General features: G+C 45.8%; 2 protein-coding genes across 3 annotated transcripts in view; one reads left to right on the plus strand and one right to left on the minus strand.

Moving 5' to 3' along the window:
• cyth3b (cytohesin 3b) overlaps window positions 1-16499 on the plus strand; it is a 36127-nt gene extending 19628 nt beyond the window's left edge. The window contains exons 3-13 of the mRNA XM_086176383.1: window positions 929-993; window positions 1768-1834; window positions 2297-2415; window positions 2669-2749; window positions 3669-3781; window positions 5227-5375; window positions 5809-5920; window positions 10286-10362; window positions 12672-12743; window positions 12888-13042; window positions 14844-16499. Of these exons, the coding sequence (XP_086032509.1) occupies window positions 929-993; window positions 1768-1834; window positions 2297-2415; window positions 2669-2749; window positions 3669-3781; window positions 5227-5375; window positions 5809-5920; window positions 10286-10362; window positions 12672-12743; window positions 12888-13042; window positions 14844-14916 (1083 nt within the window). The 3' untranslated portion in view covers window positions 14917-16499. The remainder of the gene's footprint in view (window positions 1-928; window positions 994-1767; window positions 1835-2296; window positions 2416-2668; window positions 2750-3668; window positions 3782-5226; window positions 5376-5808; window positions 5921-10285; window positions 10363-12671; window positions 12744-12887; window positions 13043-14843) is intronic.
• A 138-nt stretch (window positions 16500-16637) lies between these two features.
• cacng5b (calcium channel, voltage-dependent, gamma subunit 5b) lies at window positions 16638-26423 on the minus strand. Of its 2 annotated transcripts, none has more exons than XM_086176384.1 (6): window positions 26333-26423; window positions 25198-25439; window positions 21722-21808; window positions 20475-20615; window positions 20244-20389; window positions 16638-18369 (listed from the first exon to the last, which is right to left on the minus strand). In XM_086176384.1, the coding sequence occupies exons 2-6, from the start codon at window positions 25391-25393 to the stop codon at window positions 18109-18111; spliced, it is 831 nt and encodes a 276-aa protein (XP_086032510.1). In that variant the 5' UTR covers window positions 25394-25439; window positions 26333-26423; the 3' UTR covers window positions 16638-18108. The 2 variants fall into 2 exon arrangements, with proteins under 2 accessions (XP_086032510.1, XP_086032511.1); XM_086176385.1 differs by having other exon boundaries at window positions 25198-25435; window positions 26333-26395.
• Window positions 26424-26724: the final 301 nt, after the last annotated feature.

Consider the following 26724-nt stretch of genomic DNA (forward strand, 5'->3'; position numbering starts at 1 on the left):
ACAACAACAACAACAACAACAACAACAACAACAACAACAACAACAACAGCAAAAACAGACTGGAAAAATAAAAGAAAAAAGGGTGAAAATAGACAACCCAACGACAACAAAAAGGATAGGAACATAAAGAGAGTGACAATAGTAATGACAAAAATAAACAAAAGTAAGCAGGAAATGTGAGTTGGCTGAGATCAATGAGGATAAAAATAGACGTTTGGACGTTTACTCTGATGATTTGCGCCGAATGCAATCAGCCAGGGACGTCCAGTCCGGACAGAAGCTCCTGCGAGCCAGACTCAAGCACACTTCCAAATGATCATCAGTCACGGTAGAACGCTATTTGAACTTAATGATCTTCATGTGGGGAAAATTTCCTTTCCTGGATGCAGCGATGGTAGACCGGCAGATGAAGCAAACAGACGTTGAAAATGACACAGTAAAAAACAAAAAAAGTCCTCCTCTCGCTCCCTGTGGGAGCGCTAAGTGTTTGGCATCTTACTCGGTCCAGCCACTCATTCTTTTTGATAGCCTTTCTTAAGTTTAAAAGAAATAAATTGGAGGATAAACTGGGTTGGAGCTCGGAGTTTTGCAGCGCTTAGCGACCCACGTGCCAGTCCGGCAGCCACGTACGTCATTTAAGCGTCGATCGCGGTAGATCGTGATCGCCATATTGGGCGGCCCTGCTTTAATTACTTTATTCATTCCTTCTCTGCAATTAACCCGTCATGGATGTTGGGGGTTCAGCGTCTTCCTCAACAACACCTGGACACAGCAGGGGGAGCCGGGAATCGAACCGAGAACGTTCGACTGCTCTACATCTCCTGAATCCTTTCCAGGATGACCTTTTCCAACTCTCTGGCCTGCAGGACTTAAAGCGTCCAACTGATCTCTCGGGCAGCGCTAATAATTGCCGTTTTCTTCTCTGCAGCGGCTGAAATTCGAGATCGCGGAGGTGATGACCGAGATCGAACAGCTGACCTGCGTCGGAGAGAGGTGGGTTCAAATACTTGGAGCCGACCGTCAAAGGGACGGCAAAGTGACGTTTCCGCTCAAACCGGATGCCGATTCCAAACAGTAACAAACAAGCCGTGCCAGTTCGGTGGGTGACAATTGATCACCGATTGCTTTTGGATCAGCTTTCCTCCCGTTCCGGTTCATTATTCCACGTTCTCCCTGTTATTCCTGGCGTCTGCCGCCGCCGCCGCCGCCGCCGTTCACGTTGATCCCCGGCTGCACGGAGCGAAGCAGGACAGACGCCCTCGACTAAACATTAGCCTGACAGCCTTTGTTCCCAGGCTTCTATTTGATTGGTCGATGAGGTGGAGTGAGGTCGTGTGACAGGCTGTACGTGCATGTGTGTGTGTGTTAGTGTGTGTGTGTGTGTGTGTGTGTCTCAGGTGCAGCCGCCAAAGGGTTTGGGCTATTTTTGGCACGCAGGAAGCGTAAGGGATCATGCACAAAGGTGGAAATCACCCCTGCGGGGCACACGCTAAGTGTGTTACGGAGCTTTGCACGATTTAAACGGCAACTGTTTTGTCCAAAAAGGCCGCAGGATGCAGGAATAGCTCGCAGGAGGTTTTCCGTCCCCGTTCAACACAACCAAGACCACATCGGTTTAAACCCAGTGTCAACTCTTCAGTTGACACAGTCTGAGCAAACGTTGTTTTCTTTGCGGGACAAACTGGCTCGCCTTCGGTTGACCTGCCGAACCAACAGGGAAGGCGCCCTTAACCGCTACGTGATGCTTGTTTTTCTTTCTTGTCGCAGCAAAAGCACGCAGAGAAACAAACAGATCGCTATGGGACGGAAAAAATTCAACATGGACCCCAAGAAGGTCAGGAAAACGTCCCTAAACCGACCGATAAGATAAGATAAGATAAGATAAGATAAGATAAGATAAGAACAACTTTATTAATCCCGAAGGAAATTGTTGTGCCAGAGTTACAGAAAATATAACAGTAATAAATCAGAAAAAGAAAAGGCAGAATTAGAAATAAGAATAAACTATGAACTATAAAGTGTCTCAGTGAAACTATAAAGTGTCTTAGTAAACAAGTGATAAAACTATAAGTGTCTTAGTAACAAGTGAGGTAAGGAGTGCACAATAGTACGATAAAAGGAAAAATTGTAGTGTAGCTGTTATGAAATGAAATATTGCACAGTTCTGAATATTGCACAGTGAAATGAAATATTGCACAGTTTTTTGAGGTTAAAATAGGTTTTTATGGTTGCAATGAGCGCCCAAAAAACACAAAAAACACACCTTCCACTATGTTTCTCCTTTTTGTCTTTCAAGGGGATCCAGTTTCTCCTGGAAAACGATCTGCTGCAGAACACGCCGGAGGACATCGCGCAGTTCCTCTACAAAGGAGAAGGGCTCAACAAAACAGTAATCGGCGACTACTTAGGGGAAAGGTGAGGCCTCCCTCCACGGACGGTGAAAACACAAGGATTTCATTCTGCTCCTCTCGGCCGACGCTGTTTGTGGAAACTCCCTGCCAAAATATCCTCACAGCGGTGCATTTCCACAAAGTTCCTCCCATTACCGGTTCAGCCGTGCTTTAACTTTTCCTTCCGGGCCGGAGTAGAAAGTGTGCCGATATCTAATCATGTGTGTGTGTGTGTGTGTGTGTGTGTGTGTGTGTGTGTGACACCTGCTCTCGACCAGGGACGACTTCAACATCAAGGTCCTCCAGGCGTTCGTGGAGCTTCACGAGTTTGCAGATCTCAACCTGGTGCAAGCCTTAAGGTGAGAAGAAACAAGAAAGAGCGGTTAGTGTGAGGAAGACACGCTTTTTGGAGGATGGAATCTCTAAAGGTGAAAACAATGTGAAGCATTCTGGCAGTTTTAGAGCAGATGTTGGGTTTAATTTTGGGATATTCGGTATTTTCCAGACGTGTGAGCGCACCCGATTATTAGCCGCACCGGCTAAAAATGAATAAATAAGTCCATAAGCTGCAGGTGTCCACGTCGTAACATTAGATTTACTCAGAAACATTTTTTTTTAAACTTTTAATTCAATATACTGCTCAAAAAAATAAAGGGAACATTCAAACTGTCCACTTAGGAACCAACACTGATTGATTTGTTTTAAGGACATTAAATCCAAGTTGGATCAGGCTGTCGTGTGTTTTTACGCTTTCATTTCGATTTCCTTCGATCATTTTGGTGGGATTTTGTTGTCATCACTTTCAACTATGTAAAGACCAAAGTATTTCAGAAGAATATTTCATTCATTCAGATGTAGGAAGGGTTATTTTAGTGTTCCCTTTACTTTTTGGAGCAGTATACATACTGGTAACATCCACAAATACATACTGGAAATGCTTTTTTTTCCAAACAGCGGCTGTAACACATCTGATAAAAAAGATGAATAATAAATAAGGCGAAGAAAAGTCCATCCATCCGTCCTTTTCCATCCCCGCTCTGGTCTTCCTCCTGCGCGCTAAAACCATCAATGTCGTCTTTTTCGTTGTCGGAATTAAACGGCTTCAGAATTTCACGTCCGTTCCATCGGCCCGATGTGACGAGGAGAAATATTTTGGTGGCGTGAAGCTCGTTGGTCCAAGAAATCCATAAATTAGCCGTCTAAATTCGGTGCTCTTCAAGCGTCGGTTCAGAAGTTCGTTCATACCTGCCGTCTTCCACGCGTGTCGTCTCTTCTCAGGCAGTTTCTGTGGAGCTTCAGGCTTCCAGGTGAAGCCCAGAAGATCGATCGTATGATGGAGGCCTTCGCCTCCAGGTACTGCCAGTGCAATCCGGGTGTCTTCCAGTCCACAGGTACACACACACACACACACACACACACACTCATCCTTGGATGGATGCTTCTGTCCACCCTCATTCGACATCTGCATCCATGTGACTCCCATAGGCCTGTCAATGAGATGATCTCACAACATTTTTGTCAGAACTGAATTTAGCATGTCGTTCGCTAAAACAGGGGTTCTCAACCCACAAATCATCATCTTTCTTGGTGCAAATGATTGTTTTTTTCATTTATTCGAACTTCCAGATCTTATTTTGACAAAAACACCGTTTCCACCTCTGCTTCACTGCCGTTTCACACGTCAGCTACCACAAGCTAGCCCGTGAAAAAAAACAGCCAGAAACAAAAGTCGCCCGAGAGCCTTTTCGAGAGGAAGTGACGAGACCGCAGAAGCGTCACAGACTGGGGACTAAAAGAAAGCTGCTTTTAAAAAGGAATATCAAGATTCTCCATAAATTACTATGGAAACTACGGAGTAAACTGGATATACGCAGCACAATTGGAGCGTCTAGAAGCAAGGAAACAAACCCAAGGCTCCCACTGACTCTACATCATGGGGAATTTATATTATCGTGCAAAATGATCGTAACTGCCTCATATAAAGTGTAATGATTGTATTCAGATCAAATACTGCAAACTGACAGCTTTTATTATTTGAACCCCCGCACCTCTAACAGGTGCGTGGAAACATTTTTATGCATAAAACCGGTTTCTGTTACAAAAAGGTACAAAAAGGTGCGCTAACTAAAAGTTCCGGCATCCACATCCATCTCAAGTCACAGCGGCTTCTTTTCGTTGCACGCATTTGAGAGGTTAAACTCCAAGGAGGACACAGGTGACAGTCGAGGTCATGAATATTGATGTGGTTCAGTGATTGCACACACACGCACACACACACACACACACACACACACTGAGTTAGTGGTCATCTAAGATGGATGACACACACACACATACACATAAATTTATGTGCAGGGGATGTGGAGGAGGTTCTGTTTGTGTGGCGGGAGGAGTAAGTGCGCGCATGTGTGTGTGTGTGTGTGTGTGTGTGTGTGTGTGTGTAAGATTTAGAATATAAGCCGCTTTGTTGATTAAATGATATTTTTTTACAAGACAGTGTTCTTGGTTTTGCAGTCAGACAGTCTGTTGATGGATTGCCGTCAACATGATCACAAATCATTGGTGCTGCCATCTTGATATGGGCAAAATAAATATGATAGATTCCTGCAAGCGCACACACACACACACACACACACACACACACACACACAGCCTCCACTGAAGTACTGTTTACTCTCAGACCTCTCAGTTTGGCACTTCAATCGGATTTGAGAAAGAAAGTGTTTTATATTTGCTTAATTCAATTACGTATTGCTTATCGGTGATTCATCTGGCTCCCGGCCGCTGGTAGCAGGAGAGCCGATGGGTTTGAGCAGATACTTATTTACCTCCGCAGACACCTGCTACGTCTTATCCTTCGCCATCATCATGCTGAACACCAGCCTGCACAACCCCAACGTCAGAGACAAGCCCCCCGTGGAACGCTTCATCTCCATGAACAGAGGGATCAACGAGGGAGGAGACCTCCCCGAGGAGCTGCTCAGGGTGAGAGCTTTGACTTTGACTCCAAACAACTCTTAAATCGGTCAACGCCTTCGACAAATTCGACGGGAGATGAGCGCACTTGCGCGTAAATGCAGAGAGAGAGAGTCTTTGCGGGCTTTGCGGAAGCGCTAATGGAGATGTTGCAGCTCGGAGCTTCTCCCCAGACACCCGGGCTAATGATCTGTCATGATCTCTGGCAGAAAAAGCCAAAGCTCAGGTTGCCTTACCTTCCTCCTGCCGGCTGACATCAGTATCACAGCGTTCTCAGCTTGACTTCAGCGAGAAACAAAAGTTCTTTTATGCCAGAGACGCACTTCTACTTTTTGATTTTCTACTCCAACCCCCTCCCCGCAGACGCCGAAGCAGAATCTGTCACCGCCATGTTTAATTCGGGTTGAACTCGCGCTTGTCTGGTTTGTGTCTCTTTATCCAGAATCTATACGACAGCATCAAGAGCGAACCCTTTAAGATCCCGGAGGATGACGGGAACGACCTGACGCACACATTCTTCAACCCAGACAGAGAGGGCTGGCTCCTCAAATTAGGTTAGTGTGTCTCCACGCATTCCCAGATTCAGGCAACGCCATACATCCAGGATTATTGGTTTACAGCCGCGTCTTTATCCTCGAGACAGAAGTAAGAGAAGCATCTGGCTCGTGCCTTCGCCGCTATTTGTCAGGGGGGGTCAAATAAGTTGAATTCAATTTGAAACAATAATATTTGTGTAAGGGAGGGGGGGGGGGGCGACCACGGCTGACCGGAATACATGCTGAAAGATTCGATAGAAATGAGAAATTATTGTTTTTTTTTTTAGTTCTGCAGAGACAGAAATCTTCATTTCATTGTTGTGACTTTGCTTCTGCTGTCCTGTGCATTAAAACAGTTAGTTCGTGATGAACTCTGCAATCTTATAAGTTGATGGTTAATTAACTATTGGACTCCATCAGTTCTGACAGTGGTGACGGACAGGCTGACACATGAGGTTAGACAGGAATCGCCATGGATCATGATGTTTGCAGACAACATTGTGATCTGTAGTGAGAGCAGAGCAACATCTAGAGAGGTGGAGGTATGCTCTGGAAAGGAGAGGAATGAAGGTTAGTCACAGCAAGACAGAATATATATGTGTGAATGAGAGGAACTCAGGTGGAACCCTGTGGAAATGGGGAGTTCAGGTACTTGGTGCCAATAGTCCAGAGTGTGGAACAGAGGTGAAGAAACAGGTTCAAGCAGGTTGGAATGGGTGGTGAAAAGTGTCTGAAGGAAAGGAAAGGTGGAGGAGACAGTGGTGAGATGATCTACAAACAGTGACAACGACCAAAAGACAGGAGGAAGAGTTGGAACTCGCAGAGATGAAGATGTTGAGGTTCTCTTTGAGAGTGACCAGGATGGAGAGACTCAGGAATGAGTCCATCAGAGGGACGGCACATATTAGATGTTTTGGAGAGAAGGTCGGAGAAGCCAGACTGAGATGGTTCAACAGTGAATATACTGGTAGACGGATGCTGGAATTGGAGGTCGAGAGGAAGACCAAAGAGATGATTGATGGACGTCGTGAGAGAGGATATGAAGTTAGTTGGTGTGAGAGAGGAGGATCCAGAGAACAGGGTTAGATGGAGAAGGTGGATTCCTTGTGGAGACCCTGAAGGGAAAAGCCCAAAGGAGAGGAAGAATTTGTCACATGGGTGCAGGACATGTATGTCCGAGACAAAGTGATGACTGAGATGGTTTGGACAGAGAGATATGAAGGTAGTTGGTGTGAGAGAGGAGGATACAGAGAATAGGGTCAGATGGAGAAGGTTGATTTGCTGTGCCGACCCCTGAAGGTACAGGTGTCAAGCTCATTTTAGCTCAGAGGCCACATGGAGGAAAATCTATTCTCATATTCCCCGGTGCTATTGCGATATTGCGTATTTGCTAACTTGTTGAACCACTGCCAGGAGCAATGGGTTTGAGTGAGCCTGTGGTTCCTGCTCCTTAAAACATGTGTTCCAAGTGATGTTACAAGACTTGACAAACAACAGACTAACCCTTAAATTACACACTCTGCATGAGTGTGTGTGTTTGATCAGCGAGGGCACGTTTACAAACTTTTGTTTGGGCATCACGTCGCAGAAAAGGTGGCGCTGCACCTCGCGACCTGCGCTCGGTCGCCTCCCTTATTCGCCACAGTTTCGTGGAGCCGACCGTTAAGTCGGCTGACGAAACCTCCAGTATTTTCACGTCGGAGCCAAACGAGTGATGAATTCAAAAAGGGGGGAAAATAAGTCTGCAGCTCATTGCTTCAGCCTCCAGCACCATCTGCATTCATCTCTGAGTGGAATCAGCTGAGCGGTGTGCCGAGGCGCACATTCTGAAGTCTGGAAAACATGGAAATATTCCACCAAGTGTCTGCGAGCATTTTTTCCAACACTTTAAAAAAAAAAAAATTACGATTTTTTTGTAATTTGTTATTTTGTGGTGTGATCGATGAATGAAATCCAACCTGTTTGTTTTTTTTTTTGACACAAAAACACTCTTTCCCTTCCCCTGATGAGGTCCCCTGCATAAATCTTGATTTTTAAAAAATGTTTTTTTAAACAGTTACCTCTGTGCACAGGGTTCACAGAGTCAACGTGAATTTTATAATTAATCATAAAGCCGTTTAATAGTTGGGGATATTGTTTGTCAAAAAGTTAAAAAGCACAACTCACCGCAGGTGATGGAGTTTACGAGCGTTTACACCCGCTCGCCTCCGACCCTCACATTCCTCCGACTCTGAGTAACGTCTCCGCGGCCTCATCAACTGTGTGAGTGCGAATGCAAATAAACCCACTGTGCCTCACAGGCCAGCATGATTACACTCTAGTAAGCTTCCTCCTTGCAGCTATTCCTCGCACCGGTTCTCACCATCATGTGTCTAATTCAAAACCCTCTAAAAATAAACTCTGCAGGATGTGAAGACCCCAAATGGCTTTTTTTTTTTTTTTTTAGTGAATGTCTCGGTGCGTGGGGTGGTTATTTGGCCGGGTGAACTCAAAGGCAAGTATGCTGATATTGAAGGAAACCCCAAGTGTGCATCAGTTTTTGTCCCCGAGGGGCAATCGGAGGGCACGTGGGGTGGCAGCATCAAAGTATATACATAATGTATATTGTTCTCTTTTTTCTTGATATATATATATATATATATATTGATATATATATATATAAAATAAATTAAATAAATTATTAAATAAATAATTATAATAATTAAAAAATTATTATTATTATTATCACTATGTGAACATATATATATATATATAAATAATTATAAGATAAGAATAAATGATTATTATTATTATTATTATTATCATTATTATTATTATTATCATGTGAACATCAATAAAAAAGAGAATAATATGTATGTAATTAATAATATTAATTGTATTGATAATTATGAATTTATGTTACGAATAATTAATAAATAAGAATAAAATATTATTATTGTTGTTAAGTTGAAATCAAGAGAAAATAGAATGATATATATACATATATATATGTATAAATTACTTAACAAAATTGTGCAGTATTGTGCAAATATTGGCCACATCAGCATAATGGTTGCAGTATAAAGGGTAACAGTATAAATGTAACCAAATGTAATGTAAAATGCTGTTACTTCTTGTTTAGCGTGATCGGCATGAATAGTGGGAAATGTAGTTCATGGTCAATGCACACGTTTGACAAAATTTCCAAATTATTGATCGCACCTCAATATAAGTCGCACCGGCTAGCTTATCGCTATCTTGGGCCTCCTCCTGCTCACTAAAACCGTCGAAGTCGTCGGTGTCGGAGTTGAACGGACTCAGAATTTCCCGGTCATTTCATCAGTCCGATGTGACGAGGATGAATGTTTTAGCGGCGTGAAGCTCGTTAGCCCCTCCCCCCCCAAAAATCCATAAATTAGCCGCATCGTTGTTTAAGCCATAGCGTTCAAAGTGTGGGGAAAAAAGAGGTGGCTTATCATCCGGAATTTACGGTATTTATTTCAAGACAATCAGACCTTTTAAGCTGCTCTTGAGGGCCACATAGAATGAGTCGGCGGACCACATTTGGCCCGCAGGCCTTGAGTTTGACACATATGTCATAAAGTCTCAGGTGAGGCGCCAAGAAAGAAAGGCAGGATGTGGTACAAATGACTACAAGGAGCGGTTAGCATCGAGGGGAATTAATCACACACTTCAGGTCAAAGTGCTCACAAACACACGGTAGACGTGCACAGTCCTCGGGTTCATGCACGAATGTCCACTGGTCTCCTGCCGTGACGACCAGAGGCAGATCGTCGCTTCAAAACAAACCGTCAGACGTGTCCGCCTTCTCCGTCCGCCTCCTCTTGCAGGCTTTCGGTGTGCGAGATTAAATGATATTGCGTGCACTTGTGCGTGCGCACATGCCCGTTCCTTCAGGGGTTCTTTAGGTGCCACTTTGGGTTGCTATCAAGCGCTTTCTGCTCACCTCGCCGGAAAGCCAGTAGGTTTATTGTAGCGACGGCACGCTGGGTAAGCTAGCGGAAAAAATGCAATCGCGTAAATAGAGGAAAACCCCTAATGGGGTAACGATCGGGACGAGATGCAGCGGGGGGAAAATGTCAAACGTGCAAAGCGGCCTCCTAATCTGTTACGTGACGGATCGTCATATGTCACGGTCGCCTGGTAGACGCCAAGGATCCTGCACCGTGAGCAGGAAACCGGCTAACGAGCCCGGGATTCTGTGGGATACATTGTTAGGTGTGGAGCCAGCTAATCGCCTCGACCGATTGATTTACAAGTCATGTGTCTCGGCCTATTTTGGTCCGCGGCAGATATTCATCCACCGCCGCGCAAAAAAAACATCGAAATGCACCGTGGCCTTTTTCTCATAACTTCCTGTCTCTCGTTCCACTTCCTGTTCAGGAGGCAGAGTGAAAACCTGGAAGAGGAGGTGGTTCATCCTGACCGACAACTGCCTGTACTACTTTGAATACACCACCGTGAGTGCGACACCCGACACGCACAATGCTTTGCAGGAGATTCCGGAGACTTCCATCCTCTGCACAGTGTGCACGGCTTAACTTGAAAGATTTGTTGGGTTAATCCAGCGATGTTCTCAATGGCGTGTTGGATTTTAACCAAATTATTTCAGTTAAATCATAAACCAGGGGTGTCAAACTCATTTCCAGCGACGGCCACATCAGCATAACGGTTGCCCTCAAAGGGCCACGTGGAACAGCAACAGTAAAAGTGTAACTAAATGTAATGTAAAATAAATGTAACTACTCCTTACTGTTAAATAATTGTATTTATCACTCATTCAAATCCAAAATGTTACATATGCATAGATGTAAAGTTTACATGTTGCTCTGCTACAAAGCTAGCTTTCACCGCTGCAGTGTTTTTGGACGAACACATTCTGCTGCTGTGATAGTTTAGCTTTTAATTCTTGGACAATTTGTTGTTTTTCTGGAAGGCTAAGTTTAGCCTACGTAACTCCGTGTTTGGTGTCAAAATGTCGACGTAGATCGTAATGTAGTTTATGGTCAATGCACGCATTTGCTATTTATTTTAAGACGTTCTTGCGGGCCACATTTGGCTCGCGGGCCTGGAGTTTGACACGTCTTATAAACAATATATATTCACCGTGCATCTTCTAGCCCAGGGATCGGCAAAATAAATTATATGTATTTAATTGAAGTGTATTTTATTTGTGTTAGTCTTTTCTTTTTAATTTTAGTTCTAAATTGGAACATTGTTGTGATCTTAGAATATATAAATTAAATTATATTTATAATTTTTCGACGCTCAAAATATACGTCACACTTGCGTAAGCCGGTTTTCTGTGGTCTCCGGGTTCTCCGGGTTCTCCGGGTTCCTCCCACAGTCCAAACACATGCATGAATGATTGAATGAACTCGTCAACTGCAAAATATTTCCTGTAAGTAGCTTCTTGTCGGGTCTGGTGCTAAAGTAGAGCCACAGAGCTGCTTTTGGGGGTTCATTCTGATACATGGCAACCTAATGTTGTGGCACAATTTGAGATGGTTTTAGATCAAGGGTGTCAAACTCATATTGGTCCGGGGGCCACATACGGCCTGATTTGACGTCAAGGGGGTCGAACCTGTAGAAAAATAGCATAATTGCCTACAAGTAACACTAAGTCCAAATGTTTCTGTTGTTTTAGTGTAAAGGTGAACAGGTAAATGATAAAAATCTTTATATGTGACGAACTGTTCCTTTAAAAAAATGCATGTCGAACAACCTGAGATTCAGGAAGAAAAGTAAGTGGAATTTCAACAACATTACGCCTCAGTTCTGTCTTCTCAGTTCTCCGTGCATTTTGTTGTATTTTTCGCCACAGCTAGTCTCATCATGGCGGCGAAACTTTCTGCGTCCACACCGAGCGTACAGGTTTCTTATTCACCTCAAGGAACAAATTAGAAGTGGTTTACTTTCTTTGGCAAACCCCAAACTCCATGTCCAGATTTCTCTTTTTTTGACCATGACATCTTGCCGATAAGGGTGTCTGGTTCAACGGAAAAGTGGATAAAAATGCTATTTACAGATCTGGAAGCCTGCTATAAGTTCTGCTTTAAGTCTCACATAGTGCCACAATGCTAACACTGACTTGAACAGGCCTAGCAGTACATTACATTACATTACATTACATTGCATTTGGCAAACGCTTTTATCCAAAGCGACTTACAATAGAGGACATAGGGACTGCAAATACACTTGCAAATACACAAGCAAACAATATAGGAACTGCATTTTTATTTAAAAAAAAGTAGTTCATGATATTTATGTCTTTCTTCAAATTGTAGATTTATGGGCCGGATTGGACCCCCAGGTGGGCCGGTACCGGCCCGCGGGCCGTACGTTTGACACCCCTGTTTTAGATGATCGGAGAGAGTTTAATCGGAGCGGTGTGTCCGACCGATCACGTGTGTGTGTGTGTGTGTGTGTGTGTGTGTGTGTGTGTGTGTGTTAGTGCTGCGCCCTGCACGTTAATATGTGTGCCCTTGAAGGCTTTTACCGGTGCCCGGGTTCTTGCAAACCGCCACGTCAGCGCTGTCCTTGCCGCCGCCCAGATATTATCCTCCAGGGCGGCGTGATCATGTCCTGTCCTCCGGCTGCACACATTATCTAGATCAGTGAGAGCGCAGGGGACAAAGTTTATTTCATTGTTAAGAAAACAAATCATTGTCTTCATCTCTCGCTCTTTCTCCCGGCTGACTTTTATTCCGTTATCAACTCTCTCCGTATGACACGCCGTTTCTTTCCCCGTCATCCCTCACCTCGCCAGGACAAGGAGCCTCGCGGGATCATCCCGCTGGAGAATCTCAGCATCAGGGAGGTGGAGGAGCCAAGGAAACCGGTGAGCCGAGCCCTTCGCCTATCACGCGGCGTCCTCTCTCATCAGCTCGTAGCGTTTACGCGACGCTCGGATTGCTAATTAGCGTCCATGCTAATGTGCGGTTATCTAACCGTCCGCTCGCGCCGCTCGCTGTCGCCCCTGCAGAACTGCTTTGAGCTCTACAACCCCAACCACAAGGGTCAGGTGATCAAAGCCTGCAAGACGGAGGCAGACGGCCGCGTCGTCGAGGGCAACCATGTCGTGTACAGGATATCGGCCCCGACGCCGGAGGAGAAGGAGGAATGGATCAAGTCCATCAAGTAAGACTCACGCGCGACTCCATGGAAACCGATCGTCTGGAAACTCGTTTTTCGCAGCCCAATATTTTGAGGGTGCTTATTCATCTCCGCTCCCCGCTGGTTGCCAGGCAACCTCACACACTTCACACCTTGACTCAGGGAAATCATAGTTACCCGGGCAATTAACTTGAAGATCTTTTTTTTGTTTTACGCCCAAAGGAGGAGCAAGTGCACTTGAATAAAGTGGGAAAAGGTGTCACTTGAACCTGTGGTTCGGACAGTATCATGCCGTACAATATGCCAAAGGGGTAAAGTGCCAAAAAAAACGCACGGATAAACAGCGGGAGTGACGACGGCTCACTATCGGTGATGACAGCCTGAACACCGACACTCGATCATATGACAACGTTTCTCTAAAAGCCGGTTGATGTTTCCCTTTGCAAAATGGCAAGGTTTTAGTCGGAGCCGCCAGTTAAAAGGCGTTCCGGCACGCCTCATTTTGCCGTCTCGAGCGCCGATCCGAAGCCAGGATGCACTTTTGAACCTGCGCGGCACGTCTTCGTTCCGTAACGCCGACATTTCCGAGCGTGAGACGCTCAAGATGTCAGAAAAAAGTACCGAACGCCGCGCCGCCGAGGCCGTAAAAGCACATCTTCGCTGCCAGGACTGCAGGATGCGTTGTAATCTCCCGCATAAGAAGATGGTGCAACGTTCAGGAGAGTTTGCTCAGCTGCACAGGACAATTTTATATTGAAATAAAGTGCAATCCGCCCCCACCCACGGCCCCACTCTGTGGCGCCAGGGAGACGATGGGGGATTAGTCACCGTTTCAAACAACCCCAAGGGTGAGCCGGTAAACCTGGCGAAACCTATCTGGGAGTAGCGGCTCCAATCTGGTGCCGACACTGGTGGGGGAAGAAGCCGGCGCCTCACCGGAGGGGTCCGAGAAGGACGCCGGCTCTCCGGAGATAAAAGGCCCGCTGTGGAAATGGCGATTCCACTCCTCTCCGGCGGAGGCGGCGCCGGAGTCCCGGAACAGATCCGCCGGAATCGGCGTCGGAGGCGCATTTTTAGATATTTCATCGGTGAGAAGCACGTTGGGGTTTACCGTGCGGGCCAACGTGGCTTCTTATTTTCGCGCGGAGGCAATCACTTCGCAGCGGGGGTTACCGTTTCAGGAAAATTGGGTTGCGGGGAAAGACAATGAGCGGTATTAAAGACGGGGGATATTCATCGTATACAGACTCATTCTTCAGCGCGTGGCGGTGTAAAGGGAATCAGGAATATACGCAGTGGGGGGTTGAGCCTCTTCTCGCTTTGTGGCGGTACTAACAGGATTTAGCAGCCGTGAAACTGGGCTCCTCAGTCGCGCTCAGATGGCTTCCCGACTCGCTCGCTCTCATTGTGCGCCGCCTCTCGATCGCTCTAAAAAAAGAGCGCGAGTCAGAAATCTGGAGAGCCATTGTTTGCTCCTCCTCGGATGAATATAAATGCGGGATAGTGGGCCGGAGCGTACATGCTTGGCAGAGTTCTGGAGGGGAGATTCAGTAAGAGGTTCCAGTAAAACAGGGAACCCGTGCAAAAAAAAAAAATACTTGGGGTGGTTGTTGTGGGGGGGGGGGGGGGGGGGGGGGGGGTCCTCTTCAGAAACCATGGAAACCTAAGTAGGTCACTGCACAAACTTTTATTTTTTTGATCTAGTCAAGGCAGGGGTTTGTATAAATGTGCCTATATTTCCATATCAAAGATGCTCCAGAGCCTTATCTCACATGGTCTTGTTATCCCCCCCCCCCCCTCGCCGTCCTCTGATTGGCTCCTCCAGGGCCAGCATCAGCCGAGACCCCTTCTACGACATGCTGGCCACAAGGAAGCGACGCATCGCCAACAAGAAGTGAGGCGGGGACGCCGTTTTCCGCGTTCCGGGCGCCTCGTCCCTCCTACGAACTCCATCGCAGAAACCCAGAGAGCCAACGCAGATCCGACCGACGAGCCTCTCCTGGACGTGAACGTCTCCTGACCACCAGCCTCCTGGTTTCTCCTCGTCGCCCGGCCTTCCTCTCCGGTCGGAAGGTTCGATAGTCCAGATCAGTTCGATCGGTTCGACGGTTCGATCCAGGGAACGTGTTTTTGGTCGGATCCTCCTTCTGCATGCGGCGCTTTTTCCTACTTATTCCAAATTCCGCTGCCAAATCCGATCGATTTTTGTTTTCCCTTTTGTTTTCGTCCGCCACGGGTCAGCCGTCACCACCTCCCGTCAGCTTTCCGTGAACCTTCGCGTGTGGAAACGTGCACCGTGCCTCCGTGCACGGTTACAGCCCTTCCCGGGCGATGTCATCACCCGGCTCTCCAGGCGTCGCCGAGGATGAACCCTCAGACCTGCGTTCGCTGACGTTTTTTTTTTTTTCTCCCGTTCCTGAGACAAGATCGCGGTCTTGAGTCAGCTGGACTGATTTCTTTTATTTGCAGGAAATCTGCAAAGGTGCATTTTTTTTTTTTTGTTTGTTTTAATTTTCGGTCGAGTTGCCGATGCCGGACGTAAAGCCTTCTTCCGGACCGAAGGGGTCCGTCTCCGGCGGCGTTTTATTTCGGCTTTTCTTTTCGCGGTGTCCTCGGCCCGGGTCGGTGAAGGTCGATGAAGGTCGGTGAAGGTCGGTGAAGGTCGGTGAAGGTCGCCGTGTCGTCGTGATCCTGTTTACGTTTAAAATATTTGCCTGCTTTTGTGTTCCTCTTTCTACCTATGAATATAACCGGCTATCATTTCTTTGTATTTATTTTCATTTGTGAAATGGTTTAATACTACCTGTAAATGTTAAACAATGTATGCTTAAGTTATGTCTGTATAAATCTATATGTATGTATGTATATATATATGTATATGTATATATACATATATATATAATGTATAGATTTCTGGTCTCTTTGTTGTCGTATGCACTCTTTGCGTATCATGTTTGAGCCCGCGGGCTGAAGTTTGGAGTCTTCTTAGCAAAAAGCCTTAAAAATAATCATAAAAAATGATGAGGAGGCGGCGATATCGCCATGTGTGTGTGGGGGGGGGTTAGATAACTGTGACAATTCTGTTTTCTTCTTTTTTTTTTATTTTGTAAAAAAAAAAAAAAAACAAGCCATGATTAGTGTGTGAGAGAGATGGTTGTATTCATGATGTTGAAGAGTTTAGTGGAAATGGTGCTTGATGTCATGTTAATGATGATTATGGTAATAGAGTAATAAGAAATGATGATAATGATGATGAAGATCGTGATGGTAATATCTTTTACGATGATGTCACAAACCCGCAAAGTCCTACATGGGTAGTTTTCTATGTGATTGTAAATGAAATGAAAGCCTTTAAAATGGGGGCAGAATATTATCTTCTACCGCCCCGTGTGGGCTCATAGTAACACTAACTTTTATATTCTCTGTAAAAGCTATCAGTCCCGTTGTACATGATGTGTATCTACATAAAGTATACATATAGCCCCTGGCGTTTTTTTTTTTTCTTTTTCTTTTTATTATTAATTCCGGCCTTGACACACATATTTTGCGTCACTGAATTATAGACGCGCTTCTTTTTCGGTGCTTCGTTCCCGCCGTGGCAGCTCGAACCACGAGCCTGCAGGTAACAGCAGATGGAGAAGCTCGAGGTGGAAAGGAGAAGAAGAAGTGCACCAGAGCGCCCTCTGTTGGTTGGAGTCGAAGATCGAGACCTTGTGAAACATAAATCAGAATATTTTCCATTTTTCTGTCCTGGTTCTTTCTGACGGCAAAGATCTGGGTAGAAGGATGTTTACGTTGGAGCCGAAAAGGAAAAGGAGTGGCTTCGGTGCAGAAGATTGTCTGGATCTTCCAGACACCGTGGAGCTGGTGGTCTCAAATTGCGTCCAAAGTGACAAATCTCATTTTATGGAGCGCTCCCTTCAAATCAATTCGTTCTCCGGTCCTCTTATCGGAGTCTCCAGGGAAGCCCCTGCACGTGTTTGGACCGTGAGAAGAACCTGGAGGAACCTAAGCAAAGACGGGGGGAGAACCTGGAGACTCCACACCTGTGGGAATCCAACCGCGGAGCGGCGGGACGCTGCGCTCTTGAGCAAATCAAAATCTCGGGCCGGCAGATGAACGAATGAAGACCGAAGCACCCGCAGGTGTGGAAAACGATCCTGTATTTCACACGGTAAAGACAAGTCAGGTGAATTTTCTGACAGATATCCTGTCATCCCGCCTCCACGTGTTTAATATCCACCCTATATCACACAATCATCTAATTCTGGAGTTATACATTGTATGTATATCTTTCTAAATGCAGTCCGTCACAACGTCCTCCCAGGCACTTGGGCATCTTCCCCTCGGTGCTGGTGGAGATGCGTCGCGCCGACAGACTGGAGATCGAAAGACGTCACAGCGGTTGTCTTTTAATTCATATAGTTGTTGAATAACAAATAAACAAGGTGGAGGGGGTGTAAAAAAACAACCTCAAAACACCAAATACTGACCTCTAGTGGCCAGAGGCGGAACTACAGCATTAAATCATAAGTCCCATCGCTGATATCAAGGATAATATATGACGAAAAACTGTGCAAATCAATCGAATTAAACCGACAATCAGAATATGAACGTCAGAAAAGTCCTTGTCTGGGAACACGTGGTGTTACGTCAGTGACCGATCTTGACGGAGGTCCTCTTTACCGGAAGAAGGTCGGAAAATAAGAAAACAAACAACCCGGAAGAGTCGTGTCTCGGCGAGAAATGTGGAGGCAGAAACTTCACAGGGAGAGAAAGATCTATGAGGCACTGGAAGGTCAAATGCACAAGTAACCGAAACCTAAACACAAAGCCGTTTTCCGGAGAAATTCCGCCTCGCGGGAAAAGTAGGAGTACACTAATTGTGAGCGCTGCAAGAAGTGAGCAAATACAGTGACATTTCCTTAAAAGCTGGGAAAAGTAAAGTATTCATGTTCGAAACCCACGACTTTACAAATGAATTCCTAAAGTGTTTAAGAAAACGCGTCTCACGCCTTCCTCCTCGGGGAAACGTCACACCCGCGGCGGGACACCCGTGTCGACGCGCCGGCGCTCCGGCGACCGACCCGTCAGCAGGGCGACGACGACATCTGGTCGTAATCGGGGCATTTCAGGAGCGCCGGGTTGCTGGCGCTCATCTGCAGGGAGGCCTCGCTGGAGATGTCGGACGGACTGCGGCCGCGCGACCACGCCTCCGGGTGCAGGAACTGCCCCGAGTGGTCGGAGCAGTTGCTGAGGCGAGGCCTGTAGAAGCTGCGCTGGCGCGGCTGGTAGAGCTCCTCCGCCGTGTAGCGCTTCATGAACAAGTACACCGACATGACGCCGGCGCTCTGCCGACGGGAGGAACACAAAGTCAGTGAGTCCGAACAGATTGACGGGCGGCTCCGTCCGTTCCCTTTTGTAAACATCACTTCTCCGGCGCTTTAGGTCTGAACTGTTCACGCCGTGTGATGTGTGACCGGATGTGACAGCGTTTCTTCCCCCCCCGATGCGACGAGGGCGCGGTTGTGCGACCGAACGTAAAGTCGAAATTCAGATTTTTGACGGTTCGTCAAACAGCCGTCGGGGCTCGAACACGGGGTCGAACTACAACCGTCGCTCGTGACGTCATTTCATCACTCAGCGGATCTGCAAGGACATTTAACCCCATCGATTCACCGTCGTAAAGTCTCTAAAATGACGATCTTTAATCGTGAACATAAAAGCGAGTGAATAGTTCATATGGATGTGTTGTACTTATGCTAAATGGCCACCGAGGGGCAGTAAACACAAATGCAGTTGTAATTTTCAGCCGTGAAGGTTCGTCGCTGCAAAAAAGAATATATGTGTGTGAATGAGAGGAACCCGGGTGGAACGTTGAGCCTGCAGGGAGTGGAGATCAAGAAGGTGGAGGGTTGCAAGTACGTGGGGTCAACGGTCCAGGGCGTAGGAGAGTGTGGAGAAGATGTGAAGAAATGGGTTCAAGCAGGTTGGAATGGGTGGAGAAAAGTGTCGGGGGTACAAAGAGATAGAAGTCTATCAGCCAGAAGGAAAGGAAAGGTGGAGGAGACAGTGGTGAGATGATCTGCAAACACTGATAATGACCAAAAGACAGGAGGCAGAGCTGGAGGTGGCAGAGATGAAGATGTTGAGGTTCTCTTTGGGAGCGACCAGGATGGAGAGGATCAGGAATGAGTCTATCAGAGGGACATGTTAGATGTTCTGGACATAGACTGAGATGGTTTGGTCATGGACAGAGGAGGAAGAGGGAATATATTGGTAGACGGATGCTGGAACTGGAGGTATAGAGGAAGAACAAAGAGAAGATTCATGGACATTATGTGAGAAGATATGAAGTTAGTTGGTGTGAGAGGAGGAGACAGAGAAAAGGATTAGATGGAGAAGGTGGATTCACTGTGGAGACCCCTGAAGGGAAAAGCCCAAAGACAAAGAAGAATATGTCAAAGGGGTGCAGGACATGTATGACCGAGACAAAGTGATGACTGGGATGATGTGAATATGAACGCTCTGTTCATGTCTAAACTATGGTGAAGATCTGGGTAGAAGGTTGCTGAAAGTAGAGCTGCCAGGCAGGAGGTCTAGAGGAAGACCAAAGAGGAGATTAATGGATGTCGAGAGAGAGGATATGAAGTTAGTTGGTGTGAGAGAGGAGGATACAGAGAGCATGGTTAGATGGAAAATGTGGATTTGCCTGGAGACCCCTGAAAGAAAAAGCCCAAAGGAAAAGAAGAGGAAGAAGAAGAAGAAGAAGAAGAAGAAGAAGAAGAAGAAGAAGAAGAAGAAGAAGAAGAAGTTGGAGTATTCTGCCATTCTACCAAGGATGAACTGTTGAACAACAGCAGCACTTTCACTTTTGATATGCGGGTTTTTAAATCATTTTAGTTTTACATAATTTATATTATTTTATAGTATAATTTATAGTTTTTATATAATTTATAAAATTATATCTTTTTTTATATAATTTACATATATATATATGTATATATTTGATAGATTTATTTTATACAAATTTTGATTAATTTTATTCATTTTTTTCAACTTCTTTTATATTATTTCATACTAATCTTTATCATTTATAATGTTTTTGTACTTTTGCACCATGTGTCTTAGAGTAACACTATTTCAACCCTCCGTAGGTGTGAACGTTGGGCAGTATTGACAATAAAGTTGACTTTTACTTTCGGAGTTTGTCGCGGTGGCTCACCTCAGTGAGCAGGAAGGAGATGGCGGCGAAGGCGAACGACCAGCCGTACTTGTAGGAGATGTAGGACTCGTTGCTCTTAATCCGGTTCAGCATTTCATCGTTGATGCTGGAGATGTAGAGCACGAGTCCCACCACCAGCGCCAGTCCTGAGCCACGGCGAGAGGAAGTAAGGAACTAATTCAGGGGCGAGTTTGCACGGCAGGGGTGGCAGAAGGTTAGGGATGGACGCACCTGAGAGGATGAAGAAGATCCCAGACACGAAGGCCAGGATGGTGCGGTGAGGACGGATGTGGCCGATGTTGTTGAGGACGAAGCCGACGAACATGAAAAACAGGCTGACCAGGGGGAACGGCGTGGCCGAGCGGATCATCTCTGGAGGCCGGAGGAGAAAGTGGAGCTTTACAGCTGAGGCCGCCAATAAGATGCTATAGTGATGCGCGGTGAGGTTCGAGACTGGTGAGGCACTGACTTCATCACAATCAGATTTACAAACTTGACTCAGCTAATTCATCATTTGATTAGCAGCAGTTCGCAGATAATGTCAGCTTTCTTTACACATACAAACTCTAGCACACAAAAAAAAGGGCTTTGAATTTAAAAAAAAGGTATGAGGGAAGGAAAAAATGGATGGCGACGCTTGACTTGCTAACTCTAGTGACAGGAAGAATCCCTGGAATCACTAACGGCCCCTACCGTGAGGCAGGAGAACCGCCTGCCTCACTTAGTGACTCTTTGCAGCAGTTTTATGATCAAGAAACTTGTAACATACATGCAGTTGTTGACAAATTGGAATCGTGGTTCATATAGCAAAAGGATTTGAACATTTTAATAGAGACAGCAATCCGGTGTTAGAGCAGAGCATGTCGGCAGTCAGCCGTCATTGCGCAAACTACATTGAGGCTCAACAGTCAGCAGCCTCGCCGCACATCTCTTCACAGTATTTGGACAGTAAATGTGGAAATCCAGCTATTTTAAATAAAAAACTGGTAAAGTTAAATGAAAAAAACTTTATTGTGCAAATCAATTTGCACACGTCATCTTTTCACTTTCCATTTTTTTCTTTCCAAGATTAGCAAGTGAGGCACGGCCTCTCCTGCCTCCCCTGATTGCACCTCACTGAGTTGCAATAATGCATGAAATAAAAGTACTGACTTCAGCGTGAATCTGACGGAGAAAGAACATCTCGGCGTTGCAAGCGGAGAAAGTCGGTCATATTTGTTTATCCCACCTTTTGAAAATAATAACATGAGAAGAATTACGCGTATCCTATATGGAATGCATCTGACGTGCAAAGCAGACCAGCCAGGATGTTTAACATTCACCTTCTCCCTTCTAAACGCCCAAATATAACCTCGGTGAGCGTGGTGCTTTCAAAGGGAGGGGTGGGTGACATGGGGCGGTACGTGAGGGGAAAGCCTGAATTTGCGCTCTATCCCAGCCTTCTGAAGCCACCGGCGGAAACTGAAACTCTTACTCACTGAGCACGTTCACGGTGGACTCCGAGGTCAGCGGGACGCTCATGGGCATCAGATACTCGATTCCGAAGCAGCGTCCGGACTCGTCACCTGAGGGGGAATCAAAACAAACTTCGAATCAGGAGAGGGTGAGCGCGCTGCCGGGGAGGATATGTCAGGAGATGGTGTGGCGTTGAAGATCATCATGCACCTTGGCAGGATTCACAATGACAATAACCTCCACAATAATTAGCCTTTGTGATTTTTTTATCAGGATACAATTTCACATGGACATCGTTTCCCTTACATGGTGCGATAGAATATCTGAAAGGATCAGACATTATCATAACCCATGGGTTTGAGTCTGGAAAGGCAAAATCCTGACCCGAAGTAGATCTCCACATTTCTACTAGGCAATGGCAAAAGGCTAAAAAGAAAAAAATACAAAACAGATGAGGGTGAGCTCAGACCTAGTAAAGGCATACGACAGGTTGCCGAGGGAGGGACTCTGGTAGGAAGAAGTCTGGAGTGGCAGGGAAGTATATTAGATTGGTGCAGGACATGTATGCCCGCTGTGAGACAGTGGAGTGCCATAGGTGTAACAGAGAAGGTCAAGGTGGAAGTGGGACTTCATCGGGGATCAGTTCTGAGCCTCTTCTTGTTTGCAGTAGTGATGGACAGGCTGACACATGAGGCTAGACAGGAATCTCCATGGACCATGATGTTTGCAGATGACATTGTGATCTGTAGTGAGAGCAGGGTAAAAGTTGAGGACAAATCTAGAGCGGTGGAGGTATGCTATGGAAAGGAGAGGAATGATGGATAGTTGCAGCAAGACAGAATATATGTGTGAATAAGAGGAACCCGGGTGGAACGGTGAGGCTACAGGGAGTGGAGATCAAGAAGGTGGAGGATTTCAGGTACTTAGGTTGAGTTTATCACCGTTAAAACTGCAACTCTAACCAAGTTATTTCTGTTGTTAATCTTTAAACAAAGGGATGAGATTATTTGGCATCTCCGCCGTCAGGAGCGACCGGACAGGAGGAGGAGGTGTGTGAAAGAAAAGAGGAATCCAGCCTCCGAACAGGTCAGCTGTAAGCTGGGATCAGGTGCGCGCGCACACACACACACACACACACACACACACACACACACACACACACACGGAGGGAGATGAGCTGAACAATGACTGGACCAGAAGTAATTCCAATTAACTAAAAACACATGATAATAATGTGTTTAACTCCAGATCTCCCAAAAAAGGCTAAATCAGCTATCCTCCACTCTGTGCATGCTAAGCTAACCCTATAGCTGCTTATCATTCGTGCTAAAAGAGAATCCTTTCACATTTCTTGTCTTTAGCTCCCCTTGGTCTGTGTGTGTGTGTGTGTGTGTGTGTGTGTGTCTTCAGAAAATACGAGGCCAATGATTTCCTGACGTGATTCTGCACCCGCAGGGGTTTTCCTTCGAGCCGAGGTCAGAAGCAGCTCTGGAGACGCAGAACCCGAGTGTGAGAAACCGTTTTTAAAACACCAAGCAGAACAGTTTCCTCTGTTTCATCATTCCTCCCCATCTTTGACACAGGCCTAGATTCATAGGCGTGTTCATGGTGAATGTTTGAGTTACATCATCATCACACACACACACACACACACACACACGACCATTATTATCACTTCTGTGTCACACACACTGTCAGTAACACGCCAGCTGCCGCCCTCTAACAGTTAATTTGGTGTGACATAATGAAATGACAGCTGTCTCCGAGGACTGATTAATTCATGTGTGTGTGCATGCGTGCATGTGTGTAGATACTTACACATCACTGTAGCTTCATATCTCCTCCCACATTCATTCAACCAATAATTTTATCTCTCTCTCTCACACACACACACAGACACGCATGCATGCATGCATGCACGGACGCAATCACACACACACACACACAAAAAGTCATTTGCGAATGTCTCTCCTTGTGAGTGTCAAAACCGGCTGAAGCGGCGGCGGTTCGTCATTTTGACATCAGCTCTCTGTCACCGCCATATTTAGACGCGGTGTGTGTCCTGGATGAGGGACGTATCCAGGTCTGTAACATGGTAAAAACACACACTCAGCGTACTCTTATTATCAAAGGGAACAAAAGCGGGGAAGGAAAATTAAAAAATGACTTAAAGTAGAGAAAAGGTATTTTGGTCGATATAGCACATCATTAGCATTGTGCTATATCTGCTTAGCAGGATGTTGAGATGGAGAAATCAAATCGCTGCAGGGGATTATTTAAGGATATTTTTTCCTAATTTCTCACTGAAAATGACTCAAAAATAGCGAGTGAAGAGATATTATTATGATAACCGTTATTTCCGGACTATAAGCCACTTCTTTTTTCACACGCTTTGAACACCGCGGCTTAAACAAGGACGCGGCTGATATATGGATTTTTTGGGCTAACGAGCTTCATGCCGCCAAAACATTTAGCCTGGTCACATCGGACCGATGTAATAACCGTGAAATTCCGAGGCCGTTCATTTGCGACAGCAAAGAAGACGACTTTAGCTGTAGTGGGACAAAGCGGGGATTGAAAATGGATGCATTTTCCTTGTCTTATCTATTATTCATCTTTTTCATCAGCCGTGTTACAGGCGGTGTTCGGAAAAGAGCGTTTTCAGTTTGTATTTGTGGATGTTACCGGTATGTATTTAATTAAAAATAAAAAAAGAAATGTTTATATTACAATGTGGACACCTGCAGCTTATCGACAAGTTCGGCCTATATATGTACCCTAGATTTATTTATTCAGTTTTACGGTAATATGAAATTATAGTGGCCTCGCTGGAGCACAAAGACAAACTCGTATTTGTAGCCCCCACCGCTTCAGAAAAAATAAGAATAAAAAAATAACAATATTTATGTAACAACACGACAAGCAACAAACAGGACGATTCATTTCACAGGCGCTTCGGGTCTTCAACTAAAAGTAGGATCGGATCATCCAAGAACAACTGGATGTATCATGCAAACAGGTGTGGGCCCAGGATGGAGCCCTGAGGAACTCCCTGTCTGACAGGAAATGGACCTGTAGCAGCATCGAGATACTTTCAAGCCTTAGAAGAAGCAGCGTGATCTCAAGTAAACAGAGAAGTCAGCAAAAGGAACGTATATATATATATATATATACATATATATATGGAATGAGATGGATTTATAAATATATACTATATATATACCAAATATAACAGGATGGATAATGACAGTAATGCTTGAACATGTCGGCGTGGAGTGCATGAGGTGTGTGAGATGTCGGAGGTGTTTGAGATGTTGAATGCACAGAGAACTTCCTGCATGGAGCGTGCACGATGTCCGGAAGCGGTAAGTATCGGCTCATTCGAGGAGAACCCTAGGAATCAGTACCGCCACTTTGCCGAATATCCGTATTTCGCATTTTCGAATTTTCTCTCGCGGCACATTGAACCGTGATCGTGACGCCCCGTCACTTGGCCTACCGGTCATAAAGCAGACTCTCCAAAGGCCCGAGTGCAGCGAAGTCTTGATGTCGACGCTCTGGTTGAGGGGCAGAATGACTCCTTCTTCCAGGTACAACCAGTAGTCGGTGCTCACCGCCACCCCCAGCAGCCCCAGGCCCGTCATCGCAAAGAGACTGCTGAGCAGCGTCAGGGCCCTCCTGCCACAGGCGGTCATGGCCTCACTAGGACTCTGTCCTTGGTCGGGTGGAGAAGCAGACTAGCTGGAAAATAGGTTGAAAGTATTGGACGGGGGTTTAAAATGACCTGGCGACACAAAGCGAAACATGAATATTTCTCTATTCCGACTTATTCGTTCGCATGGTATTAAATGGGATGTAGTAGCGCCGAGTTAGCCGCGGGCTAAACTGCTATCACATCACAAGGCTAATGTCAGAATCTGTCATTTTATCAAGTCTTGAAAAATGTCAATCGGCGGAGTAAACATTAAAATCCAACCAGGAGAATTCTCCTTCACGCGAGCGTTGACCGACGACACTGTCTTCATACGGCGTGTGATGTAAACACACCCAATTCGAGGCTCGCAGGTCCACAAAAAATCCACGGTGCAAACACTCTGAATAGCAAAATAACAATCCTTTACCTTGTTCACAAGGTTAAAAAATGAGACTATAAAAATAAATAAAATAACTGCAAAGCTTGCCATGCTCAAGCCAGTATCTATGTATAGATGACCTGCCACTATTGCAGATAAAACTGTAAAAAAATCATCTATTTGGTTATTTTCTTTGTTGCATTTCAAACTGTTCTTTGTTTGAAACGACGGATTAAATTCTCACTTTGCGGTGAATTCTGCTCCAGTTGACTCTCGTAAATGAGATGCGACTCTCGTACGCTCTTGTAGGAAGTTGTCGCACACAGATATACACATTTATCGACATTTTAACGCAGCGCTTCGACAGAACGAAGCAGGACGTTCACTCGAGCGCACCGGATCGTCGTGCGGATCCGAACACGACTTTCGGATTATTCCACTTTAACGCCTCGATAGAAATTGCCACCGAATGTCTCCTCGGGCGCACGGAAAGTCAAAGGAATAACGGATACTTCACTTGCGAACGCACTCCATCGACAACATGCATTCGAGCGCGCTCACCTCTCGGCCCTCAGCCGTTTTCTGCAGCCGAGCGAAGACCCGACGGCGACCGTCACGGGCGCAGATTCCTTCGGAGTGCGTGGACGGAGAGACGCAACGATCTGACTCAGAAGCCCGGCGATGCTCTACTGGCTGATTTCAGCAGCTGAATACAAATACTCGCACGCAGAGAGGAGGAAGAGGAGGAGGAGGAGGAGGAGGGGTTTCAGAACCGAGGGCAGCTCCATTCAGCTCTGAGGAGAAGGAGGCTGAGCTGATCAGTGAGTTCAGAAGAGCACATCTACCTGCCGCCAATAACATAAACACCATCATTCTGTGGCTCCTCTTGGGATGTTACACTTCATTACAGATTTGCACGAATTATTTTAAGAAACAACAAATGGGAAACTTGT

The sequence above is a fragment of the Fistularia commersonii genome, chromosome 28, assembly GCF_037954325.1.
Source record: "Fistularia commersonii isolate RoL2024-O1a breed Wild chromosome 28, RoL_Fcom_v1.0, whole genome shotgun sequence".
Lineage (NCBI taxonomy): Eukaryota > Metazoa > Chordata > Actinopteri > Syngnathiformes > Fistulariidae > Fistularia > Fistularia commersonii.